A 26,385-nucleotide genomic window follows, 5' to 3' on the forward strand; every position below is an offset into this window, starting at 1 on the left:
GTGTGTGTGTGTGTGTGTGTGTGTGTGTGTGTGTCAGAGAGAGAAATGGATGAGAAATGCTCAGATTGAGGATCGGGCCAGGAATTGTGGAAGGTGTTAAACTGAGCCAAGAGAGATCAGTAGGAGGAGGAGAGGAAACGAGGGACAGAGAGAGAAACAGAGAGAGTTAGGAAGGATCAGTTCATGTTTGCCACAGACCTTTTGAGAATTTCATAACGGAATATCTTTAGGGCGTTGTGTCCCTGCAGGCTGGCTGAGAGCACTTACCCAAGCAATTTACACTCACACACACACACATACACAGTGTTGCACCTCTTGCTGACATGTTCCTTCCAGTCAACACACACACTCGTGCTTATCATGCCGACTGACACAAGCCAAGAGAGCACACACACAAACACTCTCTCAAACACACACACACACACACAAACGCACACATCATTCTGCTGTGTGGCAGTGTTTTAGATTTGTGAATGGAGTGAGGCTTAGGGTCCGGCACCTACTGAATAATGCATAAGGCAGGCTGATGGAGAACACTGCGCACATACACACACACACACACACACACACCCCTATCTGCCAGATCTGATTTCAGTTTCAGCTCACAAAGCGTTTCGCTCATTGTAAAGTCGAGCTTGCAGAAAAATCATATCTGTCAGAAAATGTATTGAAAATACATTAAAACACAAAACAAAATCAAAACTATGCATTTAATCTTCACATTCATTTAAAGGATGTTTTTAATGAAAAATCACATTTGTTCATATAATCCTGACCTAATTAATTAAAAAATACATATATACAGTCTATACTTCCTTACTTCTAATAGTCACCCAAATCTATTTGTAAATACATTGCCTAGAACTGTACCGGCATCCATCTCTTCATTAAGGGTCCTCAGAGTTGTGTGGAAATGTGGAGCACTTAAATACTTAGTGTTAATATTGTACTCTGAGAGGTCAGATGGTTTTCACACAGTAATGAACAATGTTTGTTGTTCTTAAATTTCTCTTTATACAATAAAGCCAAAGACTAATGCCATATACAGGGGTTGGACAATGAAAGTGAAACACAGTAATTTATTAGTATGGTGTAGAGCCTCCTTTTGCGGCCAATACAACATCAGTTCGTCTTGGGAATGACATATACAAGTCCTGCACAGTGGTCAGAGGGATTTTAAGCCATTCTTCTTGCAGGATAGTGGCCAGATGCTGGTGGAGGAAAACGTTTCCTGACTCGCTCCTCCAAAACACCCCAAAGTGGCTCAATAATATTTAGATCTGGTGACTGTGCAGGCCATGGGAGATGTTCAACTTCACTTTCATGTTCATCAAACCACTCTTTCACCAGTCTTGCTGTGTGTATTGGTGCATTGTCGTCCTGATACACGGCACCGCCTTCAGGACACAATGTTTGCACCATTGGATGCACATGGTCTTACTGGTGCAATGTGCAGTTAATGAAGATTGTCCACCAGGCTGCTCCAATTTAGCCATGAAACCTCCCACACTACAAAGACAGGTGTTTCAGTTTCATTGTCTAACCCCTGTACAGTTACATGTGTTGGGCCAAATCAGTTTACTTGGCACCAGGTAGCTTCAAATCAAAGTCCTGCAAATTGGAGTTATTTATTATTTGTTGAATAATAAATTATATGATTGAAGACTGGTGTATTTGATCATATAATGTTTTATGATTTATGCTGCAGTAAGTTGCTTCATCTCATGGTAGATTAGCTGTATCACACGCCTCATGTGACATCTTGCAAGAAGAGGATGAAGAAGAAGATGAGGAAAAAAGTGATCTTTATTGGTCCTCTTAAGGAAATTGGGTTTCTGCATTTAAACAATCTATGGCAATGAAAACACACACATGTATATACACACACCACCCTCTCAAATTTAGCACACATTCAGTAGGGGCAGTGAGTACACACACCCGGAATGGCAGGAATCCAGCCACAGTTCCTCGGGTGCAGTTGGAGGTTAGGTGACTGGCTCAAGGGTACTTCAGCCATGGATCTTGAGGGAGAAGGATGTGCTGTCTCTTCGCTCCTCTCATATGTTTTTCCTACTGTTACTGGAGATCAAACAAGCAGCCTTCTAGACCCAAGCCCGTTGTTCAAAATCCCAATGTCCATTTTTAAAAGATCTACAGTCAGTGAACCGTTATAGGGTACCTTTCCAAAGTGTATGATTACATCCGAGGCCGTTTGCTTCTGGAGTATGCTTTTGAACTGTATGTGGGTCAAAAAATGTTGAAGTCAAGAAAGAGGAAGTGAAGACATGAAGGTGATAGACCATCATCCCTTTCTCAATGATAAATTCCATAAGCCTAAAATAGACTTAGATCCCTGATGCTTCACACACAAAGGTGTAGGAATGTGTGCTGGAGTCAAACAAGGATCTCATTTACCAAACATAGCCAGCCAACCCGTATTTGATGTCTGTGGATCTAGGAGCTTTGTAGACAAGTAATGGATGTTTATGAAGTTCAAGGCAAGCTGAATCTCTAGCCTTAATGAAACGGACACCATTATAAGCTGTGTGAGAAGGTTTGTGCAGTCAGTGACTACACATGAAAGGCATAGTATTGACAGCAAGTGGACCTCTTTGGTCCCATTAGACCATAAACAGAAGAGGTTTGTGCATGGTTTTTATTCAGCTAAGATTTCAGAAATCTTAATTGAAGGGTATATATTTAGTTGCGAGTTGAATTGAATTGAAAAGTGGAGCTCCAAGTCACAGACTCAAGTTTACATCTCTGATTAAACCCCGCTTGATAAAGCACTGCTTACCTAAATGATCAGACACTTTGATAATAAAACATACCTGTACATGTCTTTCTAACACTGTATCACATACTGTTGCCTAGAACTGTGCCATACTGTACGGTTCCCTATAATACATTTGTAAAATGATTATAAAAGTTGATAGTGCTCATAATACAGCATACGTTCTTTACATGAGCTGTTTAGGCACAGTAAACTACAGTGTTAAGTGGCTCTGAGGCACTTAACACTTGCTCCAAAAAAAGAGAAACTTGCTCCAAAAAAAGGGAGTGACTTCAGTCATGTGGAGGGGCTTTGGTTACAGAATATCCAATGGTGTTATGTTAGAATATATTTAATTTAATATAATTATTATTGGGCGGCATGGTACCGCAGCAGGTAGTGTCGCAGTCAAACAGCTCCAGGGACCTGGAGGTTGTGGGTTCGAGTCCTGCTCCTAGTGACTGTCTGTGAGGAGTGTGGTGTGTTCCCCCTGTGTCTGTGTGGGTTTCCTCCAGGGGCTCCGGTTTCCTCCCACAGTCCAAAAACACACGTTGGTAGGTGGATTGGCGACTCAAAAGTGTCCGTAGGTGTGAATGTTTGAGTGTGTGTTGCCCTGTGAAGGACTGGCGCCCCCTCCAGGGTGTATTCCCGCCTTGCGCCCAATGATTCCAGGTATGCTCTGGACCCACTGTGACCCTGAATTGGATAAGCGCTTACAGATAATGAATGGATGGATGGATGGATAATTATTATTAATATAACATTTCTTATGTTACAATAATGTGTTCTTCAAATGAATAAAAACAAAAGTCAGTATTTTGTTCATATTGGCAAGAATATTGTTATCGTCAATGTATCCTCAAATATTGTGATATTATTTTAGGGCCATATCGCCCACCCCTACTGTTACCTTAATCACCTGGATCAGATTTTGAGATTCAGAATAGAATCTATTTATCTCTGGAGGACTGTACATCTATAGATGCAGTTAGGCCAAAATTTGTCTTTACTTGACTCGACATATGACATTGTGGGCAGCCATGGCCTGGTGGTTAGGAACTGGGCCTTGACGACGAAGGGCGGCCGCCTTGACAACTTGGCCCCCCCCCATCCACAATTTGTTTCATGCAATTAGTTCAGTTTCTTATCAAGGCTTTAATGTGTTATTCTTCAGTTTTCAGTGACAAGCACAGGTTCTGAAGTATAATCCAGTGTTTAAGGCGAGCTGTATGTCGTCTCTTTGAATTTGCACTTGATTCACTCAGTGAATCGACTCTACAAACAAGAGGCACCACCTTGACTAACCGATTTTCAATTTTAAACGTGTAGAATACATTCCTCTGTGTGCAACCACAGTGGCCAGTAAAGTGATTCTAATTCTAATTCGTACTTTTCTCCGTTCTGTCTTGTACCCGACAGGAAAAGAAGCCCGTCCGCGTCCAGGGACCCGAACCAAAAGTACGACCAGAGGGAGGAGCTTCCCGAGCTCTCGCATTATGCCCCAGGCGAAGGCGGCATGCCGCGATCGCCATCTGACTATGGGGCTGGGGAGCGGCAGAGACGTGGAGGATACGGCCCTTACGAGGATGTGGAATCAGCGCGAGGGGCATACCGTGCTCGGCGAGGGGGATGGCACTCCCAGGAGGAGTACCCTCCTGAACCAGGATTCATCCCTGATGGCCCACTCATGAGTGAACATGAGCTCCAACGGCAACGGCAAGAGGAATACCAGGCCCGCTACCGCAGCGACCCCAACCTGGCCCGGTATCCTGTCAAACCACAACCGTATGAGGAGCAGATGAGGATGCATGCCGAAATGTCACGCTTCCGGCATGAACGGCGTCATAGCGATGTCTCGCTGGCCTACACGGAGATGGATGATCATTTGGGACCCCCTCTTAGGGCTCATTACCCACCTGGTCCAGGCCACTCTCACCATGCACACCGGACCTCCAACCACAGCCCGCCGGCGGGGGGTGGATCCGTGGGGGTGGAGCCACCACCAATGAGGCGGGGTCAGCAGCACTTAGAGCCTGGCTCGGCTGTGCGCAAAAGCAAGAGGGAGAAGATGGAGAGCATGCTGCGCAATGACTCGCTCAGTTCTGACCAGTCTGAGTCGGTACGACCACCGCCACCCAAGCCACACAAAAGTAAGCGCGGGGGAAAGATGAGGCAGGTGTCCCTTAGCAGCTCAGAGGAGGAACTGGCTACAACGCCAGAATATACCAGCTGTGAGGACGTGGAGATTGAGAGCGAGTCGGTCAGTGAGAAAGGTAAGGCACGTGTTCACTGACATTCTCAATGAAATAAAAAACCTCTCACTAAAAAAATCTTATTTATAATCTTGTTTATATGATCCGTCTATTTCTTATGCTAAGCTATGCTAATACTTATTGAACTATTATGGCTTCTCCAATTCACTACAGTTTGAGATTATTCTTTGTAATGGAACAGCTAAAGCCATACTGCAATTCCTGCAGATTATTAAAGTAAAATACTGTGTTAATACTAATGAATATCAGCTGACAGCCATCTTGATCTTGATGTTATCACTGTTAGATGTAGTATTCCTTTTACAAACTGAGGAGTTTTTTTGCTGAGTACTAGTGTACACTACCATTCAAAAGTTTGGAATCAATCACAAAATTAGCAATGATTAACATTTTATATACAACTTTTTGTTGAGAAGCTTATATTTACTGATTTAATCATAGAATTGTATTATAGAGATGAGAAATAAAATTGACGTTATATAAACGTGAGGAGTATTTGTTTTTAAGTGTAGTTTTTAAAATGAATATTACATTTTTGAATGCATGACACCGAGGCGTATTTGAAGACTAGAATAGTGTTGAGCCCTGTCCTATCTTATACAACTGAGCCCTTGCCAAAGATCCCTATATGTGATATTCTTTGTAAAACTCTCTTAAGCCTCATGTTTGATACACTCCACTTATAATAAAACACTCACTGTTAACTCACTGGACAAGTGAGCAGTGCTACTAAAAATGGACATGCTTTATATATGATTTTTGTTGTGGAAAAAAAAAAATGTAGACATTCAAGCCTTGAATTAAAAAAAAAAGATTTGTGATTGATTCTAAGCTTTTGAATGAGAGTAAATGTCAAACATTAGATATATTTTGCATTAGTAACGTGTGTTATATCACAATATAGTTATAGATGCTGTATTATGCCAAACCTTCTTACAGTTTAACAGTATAAATATTCAGCTCCAAGAGTGTGGGCGTGTGTTTGAGAGGCTGTGAGAAAGTACACTTGAGTGTGTGTGTGTGTGTGTACCCTTAAGCAGAGAGAGTGTGTGTGTGTTCTCATTACTGTTTGCCCTCGTGTCCCTTTTACTCTCTGTGGGTGTGTGTTTAGGTGTGTATGTATGTATGTGTGTGTGTGTGTGTGTGTGTGTGTGTGTGTGTGTGTGTGTGTGTGTGTGTGTGTGTGTGTGTATCTCAGGCTGCCCTCTTGTTTTGCTCGACTTCCTCCAGCACCCTGGCTGGCTCTGATCTCTCGGTTCATTCTGCTTTAATGGATTCTTTTACATAACAAAAGGAAAGGAAGAGGAGAGGAAAGACAGGGTGAAACGAGCTTGGGACATTCACAGTAGAGATAGACTAGAGAGAGTGTGAGCGTTTACTGTATGGTGCTAATAAAAATGGATTGTTTAAATATGATGAAGTGCTCTAGTGGCACTACTGTATTCAGTCACGCTGGAGATTGGCAGCTAGTGGGGTCTTTGTGGCTTGGAGTTGTGTCATCAACTGCTTTAGATTAATTAAAGAGGGTGTAGCAAAGATAATTAAGATTTGGAGGCTAATTACATCATTGCCCATTGGGATTCACCCACAGACCTCTGAGCATACAGGAAAAAGAGTGTTATTCTCTGGCAACTGGAGTTCCAATAAAGCTGATATTGTTCCCATCAAAATGTAAGGAGATTTAAGGAGTGTAGTGATTAATAAACCACATGAAACGACACAGAGATTAGTGCTGTTTTGATATTAATGGTTTTCTAAGTTATTCATTATGTCAGTGAAATTAGTTGGATATAATCATATATTAAACGGACATAACAACAAAACTATAATTGAATAATATTATGAGATAAATATTGGTCCTGATAGGATCACACAGCTACATAATTATATCTTTAAGATGTAAACAAAGCCACACAGTGTAGTTTAATGTAAAAGGATAGAGCAAAGATATTCTAAGGTTTTAGTGCTTTTAAAAATAAACCCAGAGGGAGCTGTTCCATGAAATGCTTATCTACCATGGTGTCGGAGTCTTGAGACATTGTTTTATAAAGGTTTGTTGATGCTATTTTCTTTTAAGAGACATTTTTAATATATATTCATAGTGGAGAAGTTTAAATATTATTAGGCAAGCTTCTCAACAATGATTCATTTCTAACCAGTCTGCTCTGTATTATGTTATTGCGTCTCATCCGTTGAATCATGCTTTAAAAATATATCTTTGGAATTCTGAAAACTGTCACCACAGCTCCTGTCTGTGCTATATTAATGTTTCCAAAGTATGCAACTAGCAGATAAGCCTCTATACAATTGCTGAATAGTTTATTATATGGACCGCATGTCTTGGCTAATTATAGATGTTGTGCTTTTTAGATGAATCAAGGCATTCTCATAATTCACATAACATTGAACTACCATCTTTATTCCCTGGCTAAATGAACACGCTCCATTGTCCCACTGTTTCCAGCAATAGATTTTCTTTTTCTCAATTATAATAAAAAAAGGTCTCAATAATTAGTGCAAAAATGTGGATTTTTCATTAAACAGTTTCCTGAATGCCCTGATTGCCCTCAGGAGTTAAAATATGTAGCCATGCTTCTGTTGGCCCTGAAGGGAGGGTAGACATACAAAAAACTAACAAACAAACAAACAAACAAACAAACAAAAAACAAACAAACAAAGGTTTACTGGTAGACAACCATATGTGACGTCTAAAGAAGAAGATGGGGACAGAGGTGGATGACTGTGGAGACTGATAAAGCAGGGTAGATGGAGTAGTGCAAAGTGGGAGAGAGAGAAAGAGAGAGAGAGATACAGAGACAGAGGCCCAGTCATCTCTCCTTATATAACTGTTCCTAGTACAAAGGGGAGAATACAACCTACATTATTGATGGCTATGATTTCCAGGTTCTAACATCGGCTCTGACAACAGCGAGAAGGAACGTTAACTTCCGCTGAAGGTCAAGTGTGTTTTTTTTATTTTTTATTTTTCCCCAGTAGGAAGAGGACAACACTTGAGCCTAGATAAAGCCACCTGCCCTGCTTCCTTTAACAACAAGTCTGAGATTACCTAGCAGCTTTTTCGCAGCAGTAGCTCCTTTGCAAAACTAAAGAAGCAAGCATAAGAGGAGAAGTAACTACTGTGTTCAATCATTATAGTAACTTTCATTTTTTTGGAATCCCTTTTACATCGTACCTGCTTTTCACATTCTGTAAGCAGGGATTCGAGCAGAATTCCTTCGTCTTTTAAGCAGTCTGTAGATCAGGGATAAATTAAAACACAGGCTATGGGTCCAGCTGAACCCTCAATATTTTTAGAACAGATTTTAAGACGTATGCTTGGTTTTGGCCCATTTCCCATTTCTGAGTGAACCTCATTGATTGACCCGTGGTTTACAACGTATGCCAGACAGAAGAACACTTTAAATTATTAAGCCTTAATAATGTAATTGACAGAGTTTGTGCACCTAGCTTTAAAGATTTAACACTTAGGATTTCGATTGTAAAGTTCAGTGCCTACAGCTCAGAGACTGAAAGTGAACAAAGCAGTTGGTTAGTGTTTTGTAATGTCACTTGGTGTTATTTTCAGCTCACTGTTCTCAGTCTGGGTATTGGGTTTATATGGGTGAAAAATGCAACAGGTACAAGCTTCCTGTCAGGTACAGCTCTGCTGCAGCTCAGAGGGATGCTGGGATAGCAAGATGTGCTTTTCAGGTAGTTTAGTAAGCGCATAGTATGCGCGAAAGGCGCCCAGATGTCTCTCGCTCTCTGTTTTCCCCTGTATTTATCTGAGAGAACAAGAGAAGGAGTGGAAAAATCTGCAGAAAAGTGTAGCACAGAGTGTGAATGCAGACATGCCTCATTAGGATGGTCCATGCGTTGACTGAGGTTGTGACTTCACTTCCACTGCTACACGGTCAAATGCGGGCAGTGGTCGGGACACAAATAGTTACAGTCTTGGTTTTGCCATGTTTTACCTTGGTATAAATATAGTTGCAGAAGTAATAAATAAATTTAAAAAATTGCATGGCCTTACCTTGGCTTGCCGTATGTTCGTTCCTCCCTCATTATTTCACTCTCTGCAACAAGGTGTAAACTAGGCTCTGTCTGTTGTTATAGGCAGTTATCCTCTGCCTCAGCTTCTGGAGGTCTGTTTATCAATACTCATTTTATTAATGCACGCCATGTTTCGTTTGTCTTTTGCTCTCGTCCTGTGCCTGTCTTTCCTCCTCCCGCTTGTAGTAAAAACAGTGTCAATAATTAATGATCCAATTAATAGTTTACACTGGGTTTTTATTGAGTTGTCAGGGTGATGGAGAGTCTGGAGACTGTAGCCTTAGACCTGTGTGCAAGCCTGATTCAGCAATTCAGCCTCCTGCTGAGAGGGGGCGAGAGAGAGAGAGAGAGAGAGAGAGAGAGGCCTAAAGCTGAAGCATTAATAGCACTGACTCTCACACAGTGTCAGGAGAAAGGAGGCAGCAGGGTGAAAAGCAAAGTCTCCAAAGGTAACCAGAGCAACACTAATTTCCTAGAAACAACAAGAGAGAAAACATAATCTGTTAATGAGATATTTTGGTAAAACTAAACATCAGCACATTACCCATTGACTGTTGACGAGCATCCTATAAACATGGTAAATGCACCTAATTCTAAAATTTAACAGGTTTTTCCGTAATATATAGACACTGTCCAATTAAGAACATGTATCTCCCAAAATAGTAACTTTACAGGAGATCGAAAAAACCTTCTTAACATTCAGTGGAAGATTCAGATTTTATTCAGAGTCAATTTGGAGCATTTCTATTGGTTCATTCATCATGAAATTATCACACAGTGTGAAAGACAGCTGCTGTGTTCAAATGATGTAGTAAACTAAACATCCACAAAAATGGACATATAGGTTTTTAGTTGGACAGAAATGATATACAGGAGGTCCTCGGGCTACGTCAGTCCCGAGTCACGATGTTTTGTGGTTATGACACATCTCCCATTTACTGTATAAAGCCTTGTTTGGTTTTGTGTCGTAAACGTCGTAACACGAACTCCGAGTTTGGTGTGCGTGGCGGAAGAATACACAGTTACGCGGCTCGGGACCGAGGTGTTTTTTGATAATAAGGGTAGGATAAGTGCTTACAGTATGTTATTTACGTACAGTATGTACGTATTTTCCGACTTACACCGAAAATCGGTTTACGACGCGATGTAGGAACGGATCAACGTCGTAAGTCGAGGACCCCCTGTAAATGTTTCTGGTAAAACCCATCATTGTATGTTGAGTTATTATTTAATTTGCTTTGCCCAAACTTTGCCTTCCATTAATTTCATGCATGGATTCAAATTAATTAATTAATTCATTGTCTGTATCAAGTTAAGGGTGGAGGTGGGTCCGGAGCCTACCCGGAATCACTGGGCGCAAGGTGGGATCACACCCTGGAGGGGGCGCCAGATGGAGTCAAATTCAGATTTTCAGAAACATTTCTTATAACCTGGAATGTTTTTCCACCTGATAGAAGTTTGTGTATATACTTTAATAATTCCCAAATACTTATTAACATTTTTATTTTGATGCTTGATTTACAGTAAATAAACAGATAATTTTGTATCCTTGAGAATATCAAGCAAATATTTTTTATGAAGTTTTGGGTATTGATTTGAACATTAATAAATGAAGGTTGGTCACTGACATTGGTAGAGTTTTATATTTGGTTAGAAAAAATGACCTCATGCCCTCTTAAAAATCAAAATACACCATTTACGTGAAATACAAGGAGCAAAAAATTGGTGCTTTATGAAAAAGTTTAGCCCTGTACAATAATTCCAGGCTCTGGACCCACCGCAACCCTGAACAGGATGGAGCGGTTACAGGAAATGAATGAATGCATGCATGAAAAAGTTAATTTCAGGCACTGAGTGAAGTGTAGATATCATGAAACGTAAGCTGGGTTGCATCACAGGACAGGCGGGATTTTAATGTCATGAGCTGCTTATTACATTTTCTCGGTTGGTGTTCATTGTAAAGGACTTCAGTTGATTGAGACCTTAAGCCAACTGAAAAAGCACTTTGGATTGTGGATGCTTTTGACCAGCATTTTTTTTGTCCCTCTCGAATATAACCCTAACCTGTTTTCCTGCTCTTTGAAGGCTGTGCCATAATCTATTCCCTTCAGCTAACTCTAATCACTTCTTTTTTCTTTTTTTCTTTTTTTTTAAAGCCCATGCTGCTTCAGGCAGAACTTTTAAGTGAAATGCTCTGTTATTCTACGCCAAGGTCCACCATAACTACATTATGGTTTTTAGGCTGCATTTAATACTTATTTAACAGCATCATTGAAATAAAACAACCCTGTCAGGTTTTCTGTGATCTGAAAGCATAGGAAAAAGCGAGACCTTCTAATTTGTCCTCCTCATACCTCATTGTTGGGCGCATTGCATTCGCTTTAAATAACCGCTCCTTCTAAGCAGGTGCTGAAACTGGTCGTTCTGAACAGGACTGGTAGCAGTGTTAGAAAACGCATGTGCTGTTTGGTCCTTGTGGTATTTTGACCAAAGCAGCTCACAGATGTTTAATGTAAGGCCCAGGAGACTGTGTTAACTTGTGGAACAAGGGCTATAATATGTCTCTTTTAATATGTCTTGAGGTGTATTGCCAGTGTATCTCCTCTACTGCATTTTTGAGCAGAGCACAGATCTGTTTCCCTACACATAAAATTATGTTGACATTGCTGGAGTGATAATTAGCATATTTTATGGAATAAACTATTCCCCCAAAACCCTAAAATGTCTCCTGTGAATTTTCCCCAGTATGTTAAGTTTTACTGTTTACTTAAATGGCAGCCTGAGTGTGTGTGTGTGTGTGTGTGTGTGTGCGCGTGTGTGTGTGGGTTTTGGGGGCGGTGAGTAAGGAGGAATGAGTGTATGATTGTGTATTTCTTGTATGTCACTCTGTATGTCCTTCTGTGATGTTTTGCTGAACTACTTTTCTCCTCATGTCCTGCACTGTGCTTTCTACTGCTGCTGGATTGTGTGTGTGTGTGTGTGTGTGTGTGTGTCTGTGTGTGGTGTGTGTGTGTAACTCACAGGGGATTTAGATGGCCACTGGTGGGATCATGCGACGTGGCATAGCAGTGATACCTCCTCAATGTCTTTGGTGAGACATGCGGAGCCTAGTCCCAACCTACCTTGCGCGCTCTCTCTCTCACTCTCTCTCTCTCACTCTCTCTCTCTTCTGTCATTTCATGATTTCCTTTGATTTATTTTCACCTTTGCATGTTTTTTTTCTTTCTTTTGTTTTGCTTTTTTTCCCTTTTTTATCCCATGCATATAGGGGACAGTCAAAGGGGAAAAAGAAAAACTATTGAGCAGGCACACATCTTATCAGAGGGCCAAAAGAAAATGGTGCGCTTTTGGGGCCACTCTTTGGAAGAGGATGCCGAGTGGTGTGAGCCGCAGGTTAAAGACTCGGGCGTTGACACATGCAGTAGCACCACCCTAAACGAGGAGCATAGCCATAGTGAGAAGGTACTGGGACCTATTCCAGCCTGCATTCTCTGTCTTTTGAGTTTATTTATTTATTCCTTTTGCTCTGTTTTGCTTTCTTTTCATTTGCCTTCTCATCTGGTCTTTTTATTATTATTATTATTTAGTTGTGTTTTTATTTGTGTCAGTGATTGTGAATAGGTGAAATATCCGTTTGAGTTTCTTTATCAGTTTTATTTTAACAACAGAGTTATTGGTGTTCCAGCCAAAAATCCAAAAATCTTATTTAGCTAATCAAACTTAACCCAAATGCCGTTGGTCAGTTAAGGCATGTTCAGCATCTGTACTTTGCTTCTCTAGATTTGGAAAAAGGTAAGAGATGACAGGTTATTTCTTTATCTTTTCCAAACCTAATACTGATTTTGAAGCCTTTAGTATCAGCTGGTATTGATTTTTTAAGCATCTAAAAGGCCAGTCATAATCAGCAAATTTACTAACACACAGGAAGAAATATTCTTTTATAAACAGGATACCAGCAGACTAGATTTGTTACAATCATTTGATCAACTGCATTCTTTCTACCCTTGCCTTCGTAGGCTTTTCTGCTGTTATCAGCTTAATGCCAGTACCCACTAATACCAGCATGCTATCTCAGTAGTGACTAAAGGCTGATTTAAGCTTCTGCATCGAATCAAGGCAGAGTCCACATCGTCGTGTACGTTTACACTTGTGCGTTGGTGCGTCTGAATAGCTTTGCAACTACACTGCCAAAACACTAGGGCTGAATCTCAAATATCTTCATCCACCTGATGTAGTGCACAAAGTAGGCCTTAAAATAATGGATTCTGCATTCAGAACGTGCACTGTATGTCAAATAATAAAAACATTTAAGCTGGGTTTTAAACTTCAGCTCTCCTTATCTAACATTTCGTGAACTTTCTGGGTGTATTTATAATCAGTGAAATGCACTCTGTAGGCAGAAGGGTGCTGTTTGGGACAAAGCAAAGGCATCTTTATTTTTCCTTTAAGTTCATTCACCTCTTTATTCGTTACGCAGTGTCCGAACTAATGTGTGAGGGAATCATAAAGAAGCATAAATTGGCCATAATTTTAGCAATAGCAGCAGCCATCTTCTGTTATCAATCTTAAATACCTTTAGGACTGGAGGACTAAACACAGACCATGGCTTCTCAGAGACCCTTGGTTCTTCCTTTAAAAATAAATATGAAGAAGGATAGTTTTTGGCAGATTGACTACATTTGGGGTAAATTGGGAAAATTAGAATTTTTGGCTGAACCTTACTTTAAGAACTTTTACTCAGTATTTTGTTTTGAGTTTGTTTTTTTAAATTTGGTTTTGGGCAGCACTTTGGCTGTAGCTGGGATATTGCTGGGCGTGGAGGGGGTACCTCTTGCTTGCTCTGTGGTTGTGGCCTTTGTAGCTCAAGCTAATTGTGCCATAGCGTGGGTCCAGAGCTAGATTGTGTGGCAGGAGCATCACGTGTACCTCCACTCCTTGATGTGTATGTTTTGTCATGGCACTTAGAGAATGTGGGGTCTCTAGGTGCATGCCCTTACAGCCTCTTCTTACATTTCTTTTTTGTGTTGTTGCCATGTGATGTCCATGCCTGTTTATACAGCAAGGCATATAGTTTCTCATGTAGGCCCCAGACCCTCTGTGGTACGCCCTATAAACCCAACCCTCTCCACCCCCCTCCCTCCAACCCCCCCCTCCCCCAATCACGCAGCACAACCAGCTGGACCACCACTTGCCCCATAAAAACCACCACTCTCCACCAACTGCTGTAGAAAACACACCAAAACACCTCAACACATGCACGGTGTAGCTGGGTGGGGAGGGGTAAGGGTGTTGAGCATTTGCTTCAGTACAGATAAGTTATGTTTTTCTTTTTTCCCTTTCACTGTCATATTTGTTGAAGTTTAATAATTATTACATGATTCTTCTCCATTGTTAGGGGAGGGTTCTTGCGCTTTGTCCATCTTGCTCTCTGTGTTTGTGTTGTTTGCTTTGTTTAGTGTGGGATTTCTGCTTGGTGCTGGCAGGCCGACTGGGTTGGGAACAGTTTTGTGTGCAAGGGTGGAGCTTGGGGGAGGGGCTTGCATGCTAATCACTACCACATTTGATGACATTAACTCTGTCAGAATTTTACACAATAAATTTGATCACAGGTGAAATCAAATAAAATTTTTTTACAGATAGAACAAAGAGAAAGAGAAGTACATTACTTTTCCAGTGATGTCAGTTCAGAATCAGGCCAAAGTCACCAATAAATATCGGTATATTTTGGTAAAGTTTTGACATACTTCCTAGGTAAGATTCTCTTTAAACTATTGCTACTAACTAGCATAAGTAATGATGATACTCACAAGCTAAAACAGAGTTCATGTGATCAGCTGAATGCTAAAAATGAGCCTTCCTTTCCCAACCCCACCGTAGACTTCCACTCTAGATTTCATAACGAAGATGCTTAGTAAGGTTGGTTGTAAACTACACATTTTTTTAATTCGACCTCATAGCACCCAGTCACGTGGCAGCCATCCAAAGATGGGGATCGGCTAATAGGCCGGATTTTACTTAACAAACGCCTGAAGGACGGTAGTGTGCCGCGGGACTCCGGAGCACTCCTGGGTCTAAAGGTGAGTACATGTCGAACAAGTGATGGCTCTGTTTGTAAGCCATTGATTAATCTGATTTGTTGAAATAACCATTATTCCTGTATTTTTTCCATCTTTCTTTACTGTAAACATTCAGAAAATAGTGAGGCAGGTTCTTTCATTTACTAAATATATATGTATAAACATAATCATATACTAGGGCGGCACGGTGGCGCAGCAGGTAGTGTCGCAGTCACACAGCTCCAGGGGCCTGGAGGTTGGGGGTTCGATTCCCGCTCCGGGTGACTGTCTGTGAGGAGTTGGTGTGTTCTCCCCGTGTCCCCGTGTCCCCGTCTCCGCGTGGGTTTCCTCCGGGTGCTCCGGTTTCCTCCCACAGTCCAAAAACACACGTTGCAGGTGGATTGGCGACTCGAAAGTGTCCGTAGGTATGAGTGTGTGAGTGAATGTGTGTGTGTCTGTGTTGCCCTGTGAAGGACTGGCGCCCCCTCCAGGGTGTATTCCCGCCTTGCGCCCAATGATTCCAGGTAGGCTCTGGACCCCCCGCGACCCTAAATTGGATAAGCGGTACAGATAATGGATGGATGGATGGATAATCATATACTAAATACGTAAATATATTTAGTGAATGAAAAATGCTGTCTGACTATTTTCTGAACGTATTTGGGTTAAATCTGAACCTATGTATTTAGATGGGAATTTGAATGAGAGATAAACAGTGATAAAAGCTGAAATAGCTTGTTTTATATTGATTAAAAAAACAATGTTATTAAATGTTAATAATAATCATCGGTCTTTCGCTGATCATTTATTTGTTTGGATCATCTGCTGTTACTGTGTCCCTGACAAGTTCTCAATGATATTAATTTCCTCTCTGATTTAATTTAGTACCTTTTCCATTTGATATTAGTTACTATCTGTTGTAAACCGTTGCTACCTGACACACAAGGGGATTAACATGCTCTCAGCTTGTAGGTCATTAAGTGTGTGTGTGTGTGTGAGAATATGAGCCGTGTGTTAGTGTGTGTTTTGTGTGTGTGCTGATGAAAGAAAATGCTCTGTGTAAAAGCTGTGTGGTGATAGAGTGAGTCCAGAAATGGAGTCATTACTGATTGAGTGAACTTCCTGAATGGCAGATCTTGTGGCTAAATGCTGCTGTACGCTCCTTTCCAGCAGCTTGCTGATCACACTCAGGCCACCCTTATACACACACACACACACACACAACCGCAAGTGCAGTTCCCTGGGGCTCTGTGCCTCACGTTACATAAAGCCATTTTCATCCAGGAGGCGGCCCTTTAATCTCTTTTTGTACATTTGCGATGGGCTGCCATTAGCGTGGATTTGATTTGTATGAAGCTTTGAGAAAGAAAAAGGGTTCATGAGACTTAAAGTACAGAACATACCTCCCGGACCTTTCCTATCACTCGGCTCTTTCAGTAACATGGACATCTCCTCAGCAAAGTACTGTGCAGTAGTCACCAAAGTGTGCGAGACATTTATAATGACTAGCCAATACATTTCATAACAAGACACTGAGTGAATCATGTGAGCAATGATTCTAGATTTGGATGCCAGATCTTTAGAGCCAGTTCCAAAGCTGGATTATTATTTGGACTGAGTTTTTTTTAAACTTTTCCCTACATTTTTAGGACTAAAGTAACTCATGAAACGTTCCAGACTGTCATTTTAAAATAGGTGCTTAACGGCTGGTCATATTTAAGCGGACATTTTGGTATCTGTGTTACAGCATGGCAACAGAACAACCAAAACTATAACAAGAATCTTTTCAGATGTTTTCATAAATGTTCTGCTGACCTTGAACAATCTGTACATCCATAATAACCATGTGCACCGTAGTGTAACAGCTGTACTAGTACTAGCTACAATGTTAGTTGTAAAAGGTCCAAAATGGCGTGAAGGAATATAAACCTCTAATTTAAGTATTGTCTGAACATCCCATTTTCTAAGGTAAACTATTTTACAAAGTTAGCCATGTAAGCCTTTGATTAATGTGAGGCTGTTCTATGTTACATGTGTTTCTGCTTCGGTTACATGACATAGCATAAGCCTGAGCAGTAAATTCAAGTAAAAGCTGACATTACATTTGCGTTATCTTCCCCGACACAAATGGTACAACAACTCAAAACGACTTGATCTATCTCTGTTGTCCTGCCTGAAAATGTTATACATGTTCTGAAAACACTTTCAAAACTCCTTAAATGTCTGCTGAATGTTGTAGGTTCCTAGGTCTAGAGTGGCATGGCCAGTTCTTTGGTTATGGAATGTCTTGAAGTGGTGATACATTCTTATAAGTATGAAACTTGAGAGATGAAATGTTTGTAATTACTGTTTTTATGTGATTGCAAAAGAATGGGATCTTAACTTATTTTGGATTCTGTCTGTCTGTGTTCAGCTGCAAAATATACAGATGCAATCACCCCCTACGTAAGCTTCTGTGAAGTTATTGTACCCATCTAAAACAATTTCCATATAAACCGTTAACAAACCTTGGTTCTCCATTGAGCTGCATAAATGCCAAGGAAGCGACCTAAAGGAGTGGTGACTGTGATGCAGAAAAAAAGGACAAAATATGTACTAAAACAAAGCAATCGAAACTACCAAATACGAATACAGAGAAAAACTGGATCAGCAGTTCTCCTCAAAAGACTATTGAAAGGACTCAAAGCCATTACACTCTACAAGCCAAAAATCTCAACTGCAGTGCTCCAAATCCACCTCAATAACTTTTATTCAGAGGGAATCTCCCCTTCCCACCAAGTCTAGCTTCAGTCTGTCTGCCACACACCATCTGCAGCCACTCCACCCTGACCTCCACCTGTTCTCACCTCCACAACACCAGCTACCCCTACACCACCTCCCATGACCAACACTGAACAGCAGGTCTGCCACTTCAGCACCGATAACCCATGCCCTTCGGCTCTGTTATCGCCATTAGCTCTGATTTCAATATCTTCGTTCCTGAACTTCTACTGGATTGACCTACCCCTCCCCCCAAATTTCTGACGGCTACTGAATCCACAAGTCGTCTAACAGGACACAGTGTGCCAGTGTAGGTGGTTTCTTTTCGGCCCCTGCTTCAGCACTGATGCTCCGTAGGGATGAGTGCTTTCTCCTCTGCTCTATTTGCTCTGCTCCAGTGACTGCACCTCTGTCAGTAACACTGTTGAACTAATTAAATGTGCACATGACACAACCCTGGTTGGTTTCATCTCAAACAATGAGTCCTTGTACCTGGAAGAATTTACACGGCTGATGTCATGGTACGAAGTTAACTACTTGGAGCTGAACACCCCCACAAAAAATTGTGGAAAATCACCTCAACATTACAAAGGGTCTGTCCCAAAACCTAGTGAGCTGTCTACATAGAGAGCATTTTACGTCATAGTGTGCTCACTCCCTACACCGAGGCTGTCCCAATTTCTCGGACTAACATCACCTCTGCAGCATCTTCCCTCGGGCCATCATCCTCCTAAACAAGGACCCTTCTCACATTCAGCTGCTTTAAACTGCTGCACATGCACTTTATACACACAGTGGCTCACTCACATCCTTTACTTGCAGCTTGTTTGCTTGAGTACTGTGTATTTTTGGCTTGATTTGTATTAATTTTCCTTATATACTTAATTTAATCTTGACTCTCGCATCAAGAGAAATTCCTTGTACACCACATACTTGGTGAATGAAGGATCCTGATTCTGATTATAATATTATCATCTTACCACATGCACATCCATAGAAAGCTCCTACCACAAGTCACTTCATATTTAAGCATGATCAAGCATATCAATATAGTTAGACTCCAGGGTAAACCTACAGTCAGATATTTAGTGGTCACCATGGGCTTGATAGCTGCTTAGTAAAAGCCATTGTCTGATAATTGCAGATTTTAAACTTCAGAGTGCAGCAATGACAGAATTGTATTGCTGAGTATATAGCATAACAGAAATATGATGTAATGGAAACACTAGGTTTGGGATTATTTAAGAGTATATATTACAAATGAAAAGACCCTAACCCTAACCTAAAATCTTGATCGTTTATAATCTTTATTGTTAATAATTTTGCAATTATTTAAAATTTCCCTGTATGTCAAATTCTGTACCTATCGTGCGATTTGATGGATTTTTGTTTGTTTGTTCCTTAATTAAATGCAGAAGATGATGTTAAAATGATTGTTTATGTTAATGGGCATTGTGATATAGATACAGCAGATGGAGATTATGGTGGACTATTCTTTTAATCTTTATTAAAGTGTTACCAGTAAGAAACAGTGTGTATGAATGGGTTTGAGAATTAGAACGAGACGTCTGGACTTGCTGATGAGCTGAAGGAATGAACTCTAATGGAGTATTGATCATGAGGTTGTGTTTTTGGCTTGGACAGGTGGTCGGGGGCAAAATGACAGAGTCTGGTAGACTTTGTGCATTCATCACCAAAGTAAGGAAAGGAAGTTTAGCAGACACTGTCGGACACCTCAGACCAGGTACTTGACAAATTCTAGATTTTCTATATCCTGTTTACTCAAAAACACTATTAAATGTTACAGTAACAGTTCCATTCTGGAAGCAGTTTACGATACTCTTCTCTCATTTTTAAAATGATGTAACTCCAGCAACTTCTTGAGCAATATCGCAGTATTTCTCTAAACCTAAGATATTAACACCATAAATCATAGGTTTAATCATTCAGTTATTATAATTAAAACTTTTAAATGCTTTTATTTTGTGATTACTTTGATAGAAATACATGTTATGAAATTAAAGTGTGAAGAACTTAATATGGACCCAGAAACAGGGTCAATATCAAAGTGCTTGTGAATCACAAATTTAGTTTTTTTTAAGCCTTTTACCAGTGTCTTTGTTCTGTTTTGTAGGTGATCAGGTCTTGGAGTGGAATGGGAGGAATTTACAAGGAGCCACATTTAAAGAAGTTTACAATATCATTTTAGAATCAAAGCCAGAGCCTCAGGTGGAGCTAGTTGTCTCCCGGCCCATTGGGTAAGAAAATTAATTAATTAATGCATTGTCTGTAAGAGCTTATCCAGTCCAGCGTCGCGTTGGGGCTGGAGCATTCTCAGAAACACTGGCTGCAAGACAGGGACACACCCTGGAGTGGGCACTACTCCTTCACAGGGAGACACACATTCACTCACACACACACCTACAGTCCACCTACCAGCGTGTGTTTTTGGACTGTGGGAGGAAACAGGAGCACCTGGAGGAAACCCACACAGACACAGAAAGAACACACCACACTCCTCACAGACAGTCACCTGGAGGAAACCCATGCAGACACAGAGAGAACACACAACACTCCTCACAGACAGTCACCCGGAGGAAACCCATGCAGACACAGAGAGAACACACCACACTCCTCACAGACAGTCACCCGGAGGAAACCCACGCAGACACAAGGAGAACACACCACACTCCTCACAGACAGTCACCTGGAGGAAACCCATGCAGACACAGAGAGAACACACAACACTCCTCACTGACAGTCACCCGGAGGAAACCCACGCAGACACAGGGAGAACACACCACACTCCTCACAGACAGCCACTCAGAGCGGGGCTCGAACCCACAACCTCCAGGTCCCTGGAGCTGTGTTACATAAGAATATTGCAATGTTATAAAAAACAAATTGTGCATCATTTGTATATTAACAAAATTTAATTGAGCTTAATGTTGGATTTTTACATTTATATCCTATTTCAATTAATACTTTGCAAAGGCCAACTTCCACAATTTTTTCATTCATCAGTCACAAATCATTAAGTGCAAGCTATTTATTTTCATTTCTGTGTCAGTTAAAAAGTAAGGAATATATATTTAGCATAAAATTACACCAAGTCTCCAGGTCTAGGTATAATGCTACATATATCAGCAGTCCTTACTTTTTTGCTCAAATGTCTATTTAACTCTTACATCATTCCAGTCTTAACACCTACAAGATGCAGCTCTGTGCTGATAAACAAAAGTGCTTCCAAAAATGTCACTCATATTGATCCCTGTCGAAGACACTAACATTTACAAGAAGAATTAGCCAAACACATTGCATTTTTCTGACATATGTAATTTGATATTAAAGTTATTATATACGTTTTGACATAAAATGATGGAAAATGTATCAGCGATGTAATTAAACTGAAACAGATTTTGGATGGTGTTGGGTAATTTTTTTTAAGCCGGACAACATGTAGACATCTCAGCCAGATAAATTTGACATCTCACCTCTTTCTGTGTAAATGTTACGTACTGCCTATTTAAAGGTTTAATGATATTTCTTGATTTAAACCTGCAGTGATCGCTTTGGCAGTTGATTTTTGTAAAAGGCGACCTTGTGTCTCGAACATTCACATTCAATCTTTTAAAGTATTTTGCTGTTTTAGGGAAAGCTGCACATCTACCCAGCAACCTGCGTGGTTGCTCCATTTTAGAAAACAGCAGGAAGCAAATGGCTTCTGAAAGCAGACATACCCCAGAAAACCTACATACAGAGCATGCTGTTGTGGGCTTCTGTATCTGACTCTGCTGTGTTCTACAAACAGCTGAAAAAATACCCTTGCTGAAGTGCTGTTGTAAGATCATTTACTTCTGTCCAAATCCTGAATATGGGAAAACAAGTGAAACTGATTTCAGTTCAGCATATTGGTCCAGCCTGCACCGACACTATAATAGAGACTAATGTGGTGCTTAGGGTCATTAAATGCTCATGTGCTCTTTTTTAGCCTCTATTGATTCTCTCTCTCCCTCTCCCTCACTTCTCTCTCTCTCTCTCTCTCTCTCTCTCTCTCTCTCTCTCTCTCCCTCACTTCTCTTTCTCTCTCTCTCTCTCTCTCACTTGCACTTCCTCCCCCACCTCTCTCGCACTTTCTCTCCACCCCTCTTATTGCAGAGATATCCCCAGGATACCAGACAGTGCACACACACAGCTGGAATCAAGTGAGTAGCCACCGTGTGGCCAAACTGGAGAAGTGCACTTAGGGGAAACTACCGAACATGAAGAAGTGTTATATTCGCTAGTGAAAGGGCTTGAGTGATATTTGCCCATTGCTCTGTTGTAGAAGAAAGTATATTTCATACAGTACCAGTCAGATGTTTGGAGACACCCACATCCTTTGTGATTTTGAGAGTTTCCTTTTTTGCGATTTTCCACATACTGTAAATGTACAGTACCAGTCAAAAATTTGGACATATTCTCATTCAATGGTTTTTGTTTTATTAGTTTCTACATTGAACTATGAAGGAACACATAGAATTATGTAGTAAACACAAAAGTGTTAAACAAACCAGAATATATTTTATACTTTAGATTCTTCAAAGTAGGTTCCTTTTGCTTTGATGAGAGCTGTGCACACTTGGCGTTCTCTCAGTCGGCTTCATGAGGTCGTCACCTGGAATGGTTTTCAGTGAACAGCTGTGGCCTCGTCAAGAGTTAATTTGTAGAACTGCTCGCCTTCTTAATGTGTTTGAGACCATCACTTGGGGTGTGCAGAGGTAGGGGCTGGTACACAGCTCTATACAGTGAATAGCCCCATTCCACCACTGACTAATGAAAAGATGTGTCCAAACTTTTGATGGGTAGTGTATGCACAAAAAAAAAAAAGAATTAAAATTGAAAATTTGGTTTTTAAAGCTGTTTTTTAAATTATATGCTCAGTTTGTTTAATTGTTTTTATTAATAGCATATATTCAATATATGTTAAATTTTCAGCTGTACCCAGATTTTTAGTTCTTTAACATTGCTATAGGTGACAGATTCTTCCTGTCGTCTGCGTAAACCAAGCAGAACCCTTTTGTCCGTACGTACCATGCTTTTTATTCAATTCTCCTCTCTTCCTTTTATTAAAATCCTTCTGAAGGTTCCAGCTCGTTTGAGTCGCAGAAAATGGAGAGGCCGTCCATATCCGTCACGTCCCCCATGAGTCCCGGCATGCTGCGAGACGCACCCCAGTACTTATCCGGACAGCTCTCAGTGAGTTCCCATAATGCATCACTCTCCAGTACAATCTCTGGGGGGTAAAGATGGTGATTCTTTTTCTTTACAAGTACGATGTATGACCTTAGACACATTTTTAATTTCCCGTTTTTTCCTTAAAGGCTGTTTCTTTATTTGGTGTCGTTAAGCGCAAACTGACAGATAGGTGTGACATTTTATAAATTTATTACATCACAAATAGTTCCTTTTAAATAGAAAAGAAACACAGACCTTCTCAGTGAACTACTCGTGATTACATTGTATTTTTTTGACATTTTTATGGTGTTATTTTAATGACGTTAATTTAAAAGCATTCAGTGTTTATCTTTACATTTATCCAGGAAAGTATTTTGTAATCATTGGGAGGTTTAAAAAGGTTTATTTTAGAGTTTTATAAACTTGATTGTGAAAAATATATGTGGTAGATTACTTTGTTTTTTTAATGTAGCTTAATCAATGCTGTCAACCCTAAGGCAATGAAATATAAATATACAGTGTTGTCATTTATGCAAAGCCAGTGTAAAATATGTACTTATTGCATTATCACATTACAGAATAATAGCATTACCACTATTTGCCATTGTTTATTGTCAATCTGAGTTAGACAGCATAATATTTGTAATATAAATATATTTTTAGTACTGTGCAATGGTCAGAATCCATCTTTCATGTAAATCATTTCGACCTACAGAGCTTCTGTGCAATGTTTTATTTACATCCTGATCCAACTGCAGTGTATTGTTTTCAGAGCTATGGCTTAAGTGCTAGCTGTTGTGCCTCGTTTTCAAGCCCAGTTAAAAGGTTGGCAAACACTTGTGAGGTGAACAAAGCTGACATGAAGGAAAGATAAGGTTCTGGCCCAGTTCCATGGTGCTTGTGCTAGGCCGCAGCGCTGGAGTGAGCCCAACGGCCCTTAGCACTAGACCTGATCATGTTACTCACAGTTGTGATCCTACATTGTTTAGCTGTAAAATGTTCCATGTGAGGAGGCCTGCAGATGACTTCTGAACATGAGCAGAGCTGGTCTAGGGTTTAAAGGGTTGCACACTGAATGGTTAAATGCTGCCCACCTTTAATGGAGACTAGGTTTAGGGGTGGGGGATGGTGGACATTGTATCATCCTCTCACATTTACTAAATGGATAAACTCCAGAAGCAGAACAAAAGAGATAAAATGAGAGACTATTACATAGCCTCAAGCTAATATTTTACCCTCAAGCAAAGATAGACTTAAACAGAGTGTGTGCTCCTCCATACTCTTGAAGATGTGTTAATTTCAAAAGAGAAAATATCTTACCTTGTTGAGGCCATAATTGTTTAATTTTATTATACAATGTGTGTAAATTAAGTTGTTACAAGTGCATTATTTATTTCAGTGAGCTGAATATATTAGATATAGAGACGAATACTGAATGATACAATGTATTTTGTTGCATTGTTACATCTGAACTGAATAGTAGTATCACATTTTTATGACTAGCATATTATTTCAAATTTGAAAAAATTATTTCTGAAGAAATCTATTTAAAAACATTTTCTTTACTAAATTAAATGCTTGATGAGTAGACATCCACTCATTTACTTGTTACTTCAGTTTTTCTAGACATTGCACACTAATTATTGTTTGCAGTCTAAAATTGATGTGAACATGGCTCATGTAGTGCTCTATACATTATAAACATATTCAAGATACACTCAGAAAATCAGGAAAAAGTTGATTTGAAATATCCCCACTTCTAGTCAGATGTCTTAAGAGCTTTTATATGGTTTGAATACCTCCATAGGTATCTAACCAAACCCTGCAGTGCACTATCTATAACACTGAGACATGTATGTGTGTGTAATGTGTTTGTATTTGGGTAACAGAATCTTGTGTGTTTCTATGTATTTGTTGTTTGCTTAGATGGAGATTCAGTTTAAATACTTAAGGTTCTATTGCCAGTAAAATAGACTGGCCCTCATCATTATCATGTCATTACTTCATTCACCTAGTTTCCAAGGATTAATCAATAAGTGAATTCTTCAGAAGATTTCAAAAACATCACCGATGTGATGAACTGTGATTTCAAAAGTAGAATATTAGAAAGTAAAAAGGAAACGGGTGTAACCCCCCCCCCCCACTACTGCTTTCTTTTAAGGTTCAGAGTGCAATACACAAGTAAATAAAACTAGCAAGAAAATGCTATTGTTTAATGCTATTATAAAAGTTTTTTAAACATTTGTATTATTGTCTGGCAGGGTTTTTCACTCTTATACTGCAGTTGATGCTGAAAATTTTATACAGGACTTTGTCAGTAAAGTCCACATTTTACACTGAATATTGTGTATAATGTGAGCGTTCAGTGATATTTCTCATAGTCAACACTGAGGAAGGTCCTTCGCCTTCATTGTTATGATGTCATTATGCCACGCCCCTCTCAGCTCAAATCCCGCCTCCCATGGCAGAATCGGGCCAAACGTCTTAAACTGAAAAACAAGGATCCGAAAGTGAAAACAAAAAGATCTGTAACTGAAAATAAGATCTGAATCTGAAAAACACAAAATCTGCAACTGAAAAATATAAGACTTCAAATATCAAAATATACATGAAAGTGAAAAATTCATTTATTCAAACATTTCCTGAATTTAATCAAAATGTAAAAAATCATCCTATACTTATTTTAATTTTGAATACATTGTGGTATTTTTCAAAGTTCAATCTCAATATTCTAGTTTCAGGATATTTTTTTTGCCAGGAGTATGTTAAATATATGTTTGTGAAAATATTCTACAAAAGTGACAATGGTTATATTCTATGACTTCATCTTCTACAAATGAAGTCAGAGGGGAAAAGCACAAAGCATTCAGACAATGCAGTGTTGAAAATGTTCAATGAAATACATCCTATTTGTATTGCACTTTGTTCAAGAATTAATTTTGTCGCTTCAGCAGTGGATTAAGCATTGAACCTGCAGTGTTCAGACTGAATCTCTTTCTGAGCTTCCCTAACATTGGTGGTGTCATTTTTGGGTTTTAGTTTTATTGCATTGTTCCTTTGTTTTGTTTTTGTTTTATTTTGTCATTAATTTTGCTTATCCAGAGCCAAAGCCTTAGTAGGAGAATCGAGCCTTTTAACCCTAGGGTTCAGGTAATGGTCGCTGTCTATGAAAAAGACCCCCACCCCTTCCCTTGTGGCCCCTGCATACCTGTTTTTCTTATCTGCTTCTATTTAAAATGCACAGCAAAGAAAG

The 26,385-nt window shown here is 40.0% G+C and overlaps 1 protein-coding gene across 6 annotated transcripts in view; it reads left to right on the forward strand.

The window, feature by feature from the left end:
* The window catches only part of rims2a (regulating synaptic membrane exocytosis 2a), a 190,394-nt gene that overhangs the window by 80,179 nt on the left and 83,830 nt on the right, over positions 1–26,385 (forward strand). For 2 of the 6 annotated variants that reach the window (XM_066645245.1, XM_066645263.1), the window contains 8 exons: positions 4,193–5,046; positions 12,123–12,190; positions 15,057–15,176; positions 19,560–19,659; positions 20,050–20,173; positions 22,074–22,120; positions 23,041–23,153; positions 26,235–26,282. In XM_066645245.1, coding sequence (XP_066501342.1) covers positions 4,193–5,046; positions 12,123–12,190; positions 15,057–15,176; positions 19,560–19,659; positions 20,050–20,173; positions 22,074–22,120; positions 23,041–23,153; positions 26,235–26,282 — 1,474 coding nt within the window. Of the gene's footprint in view, positions 1–4,192; positions 5,047–12,122; positions 12,191–12,367; positions 12,562–15,056; positions 15,177–19,559; positions 19,660–20,049; positions 20,174–22,073; positions 22,121–23,040; positions 23,154–26,234; positions 26,283–26,385 lie in introns of all 6 variants that reach the window. The other 4 variants (XM_066645234.1, XM_066645255.1, XM_066645209.1 and 1 more) reach the window with 3 other exon arrangements.

This window comes from Hoplias malabaricus, chromosome 1 (assembly GCF_029633855.1).
Source record: "Hoplias malabaricus isolate fHopMal1 chromosome 1, fHopMal1.hap1, whole genome shotgun sequence".
Classification (NCBI taxonomy): Eukaryota; Metazoa; Chordata; class Actinopteri; order Characiformes; family Erythrinidae; genus Hoplias; species Hoplias malabaricus.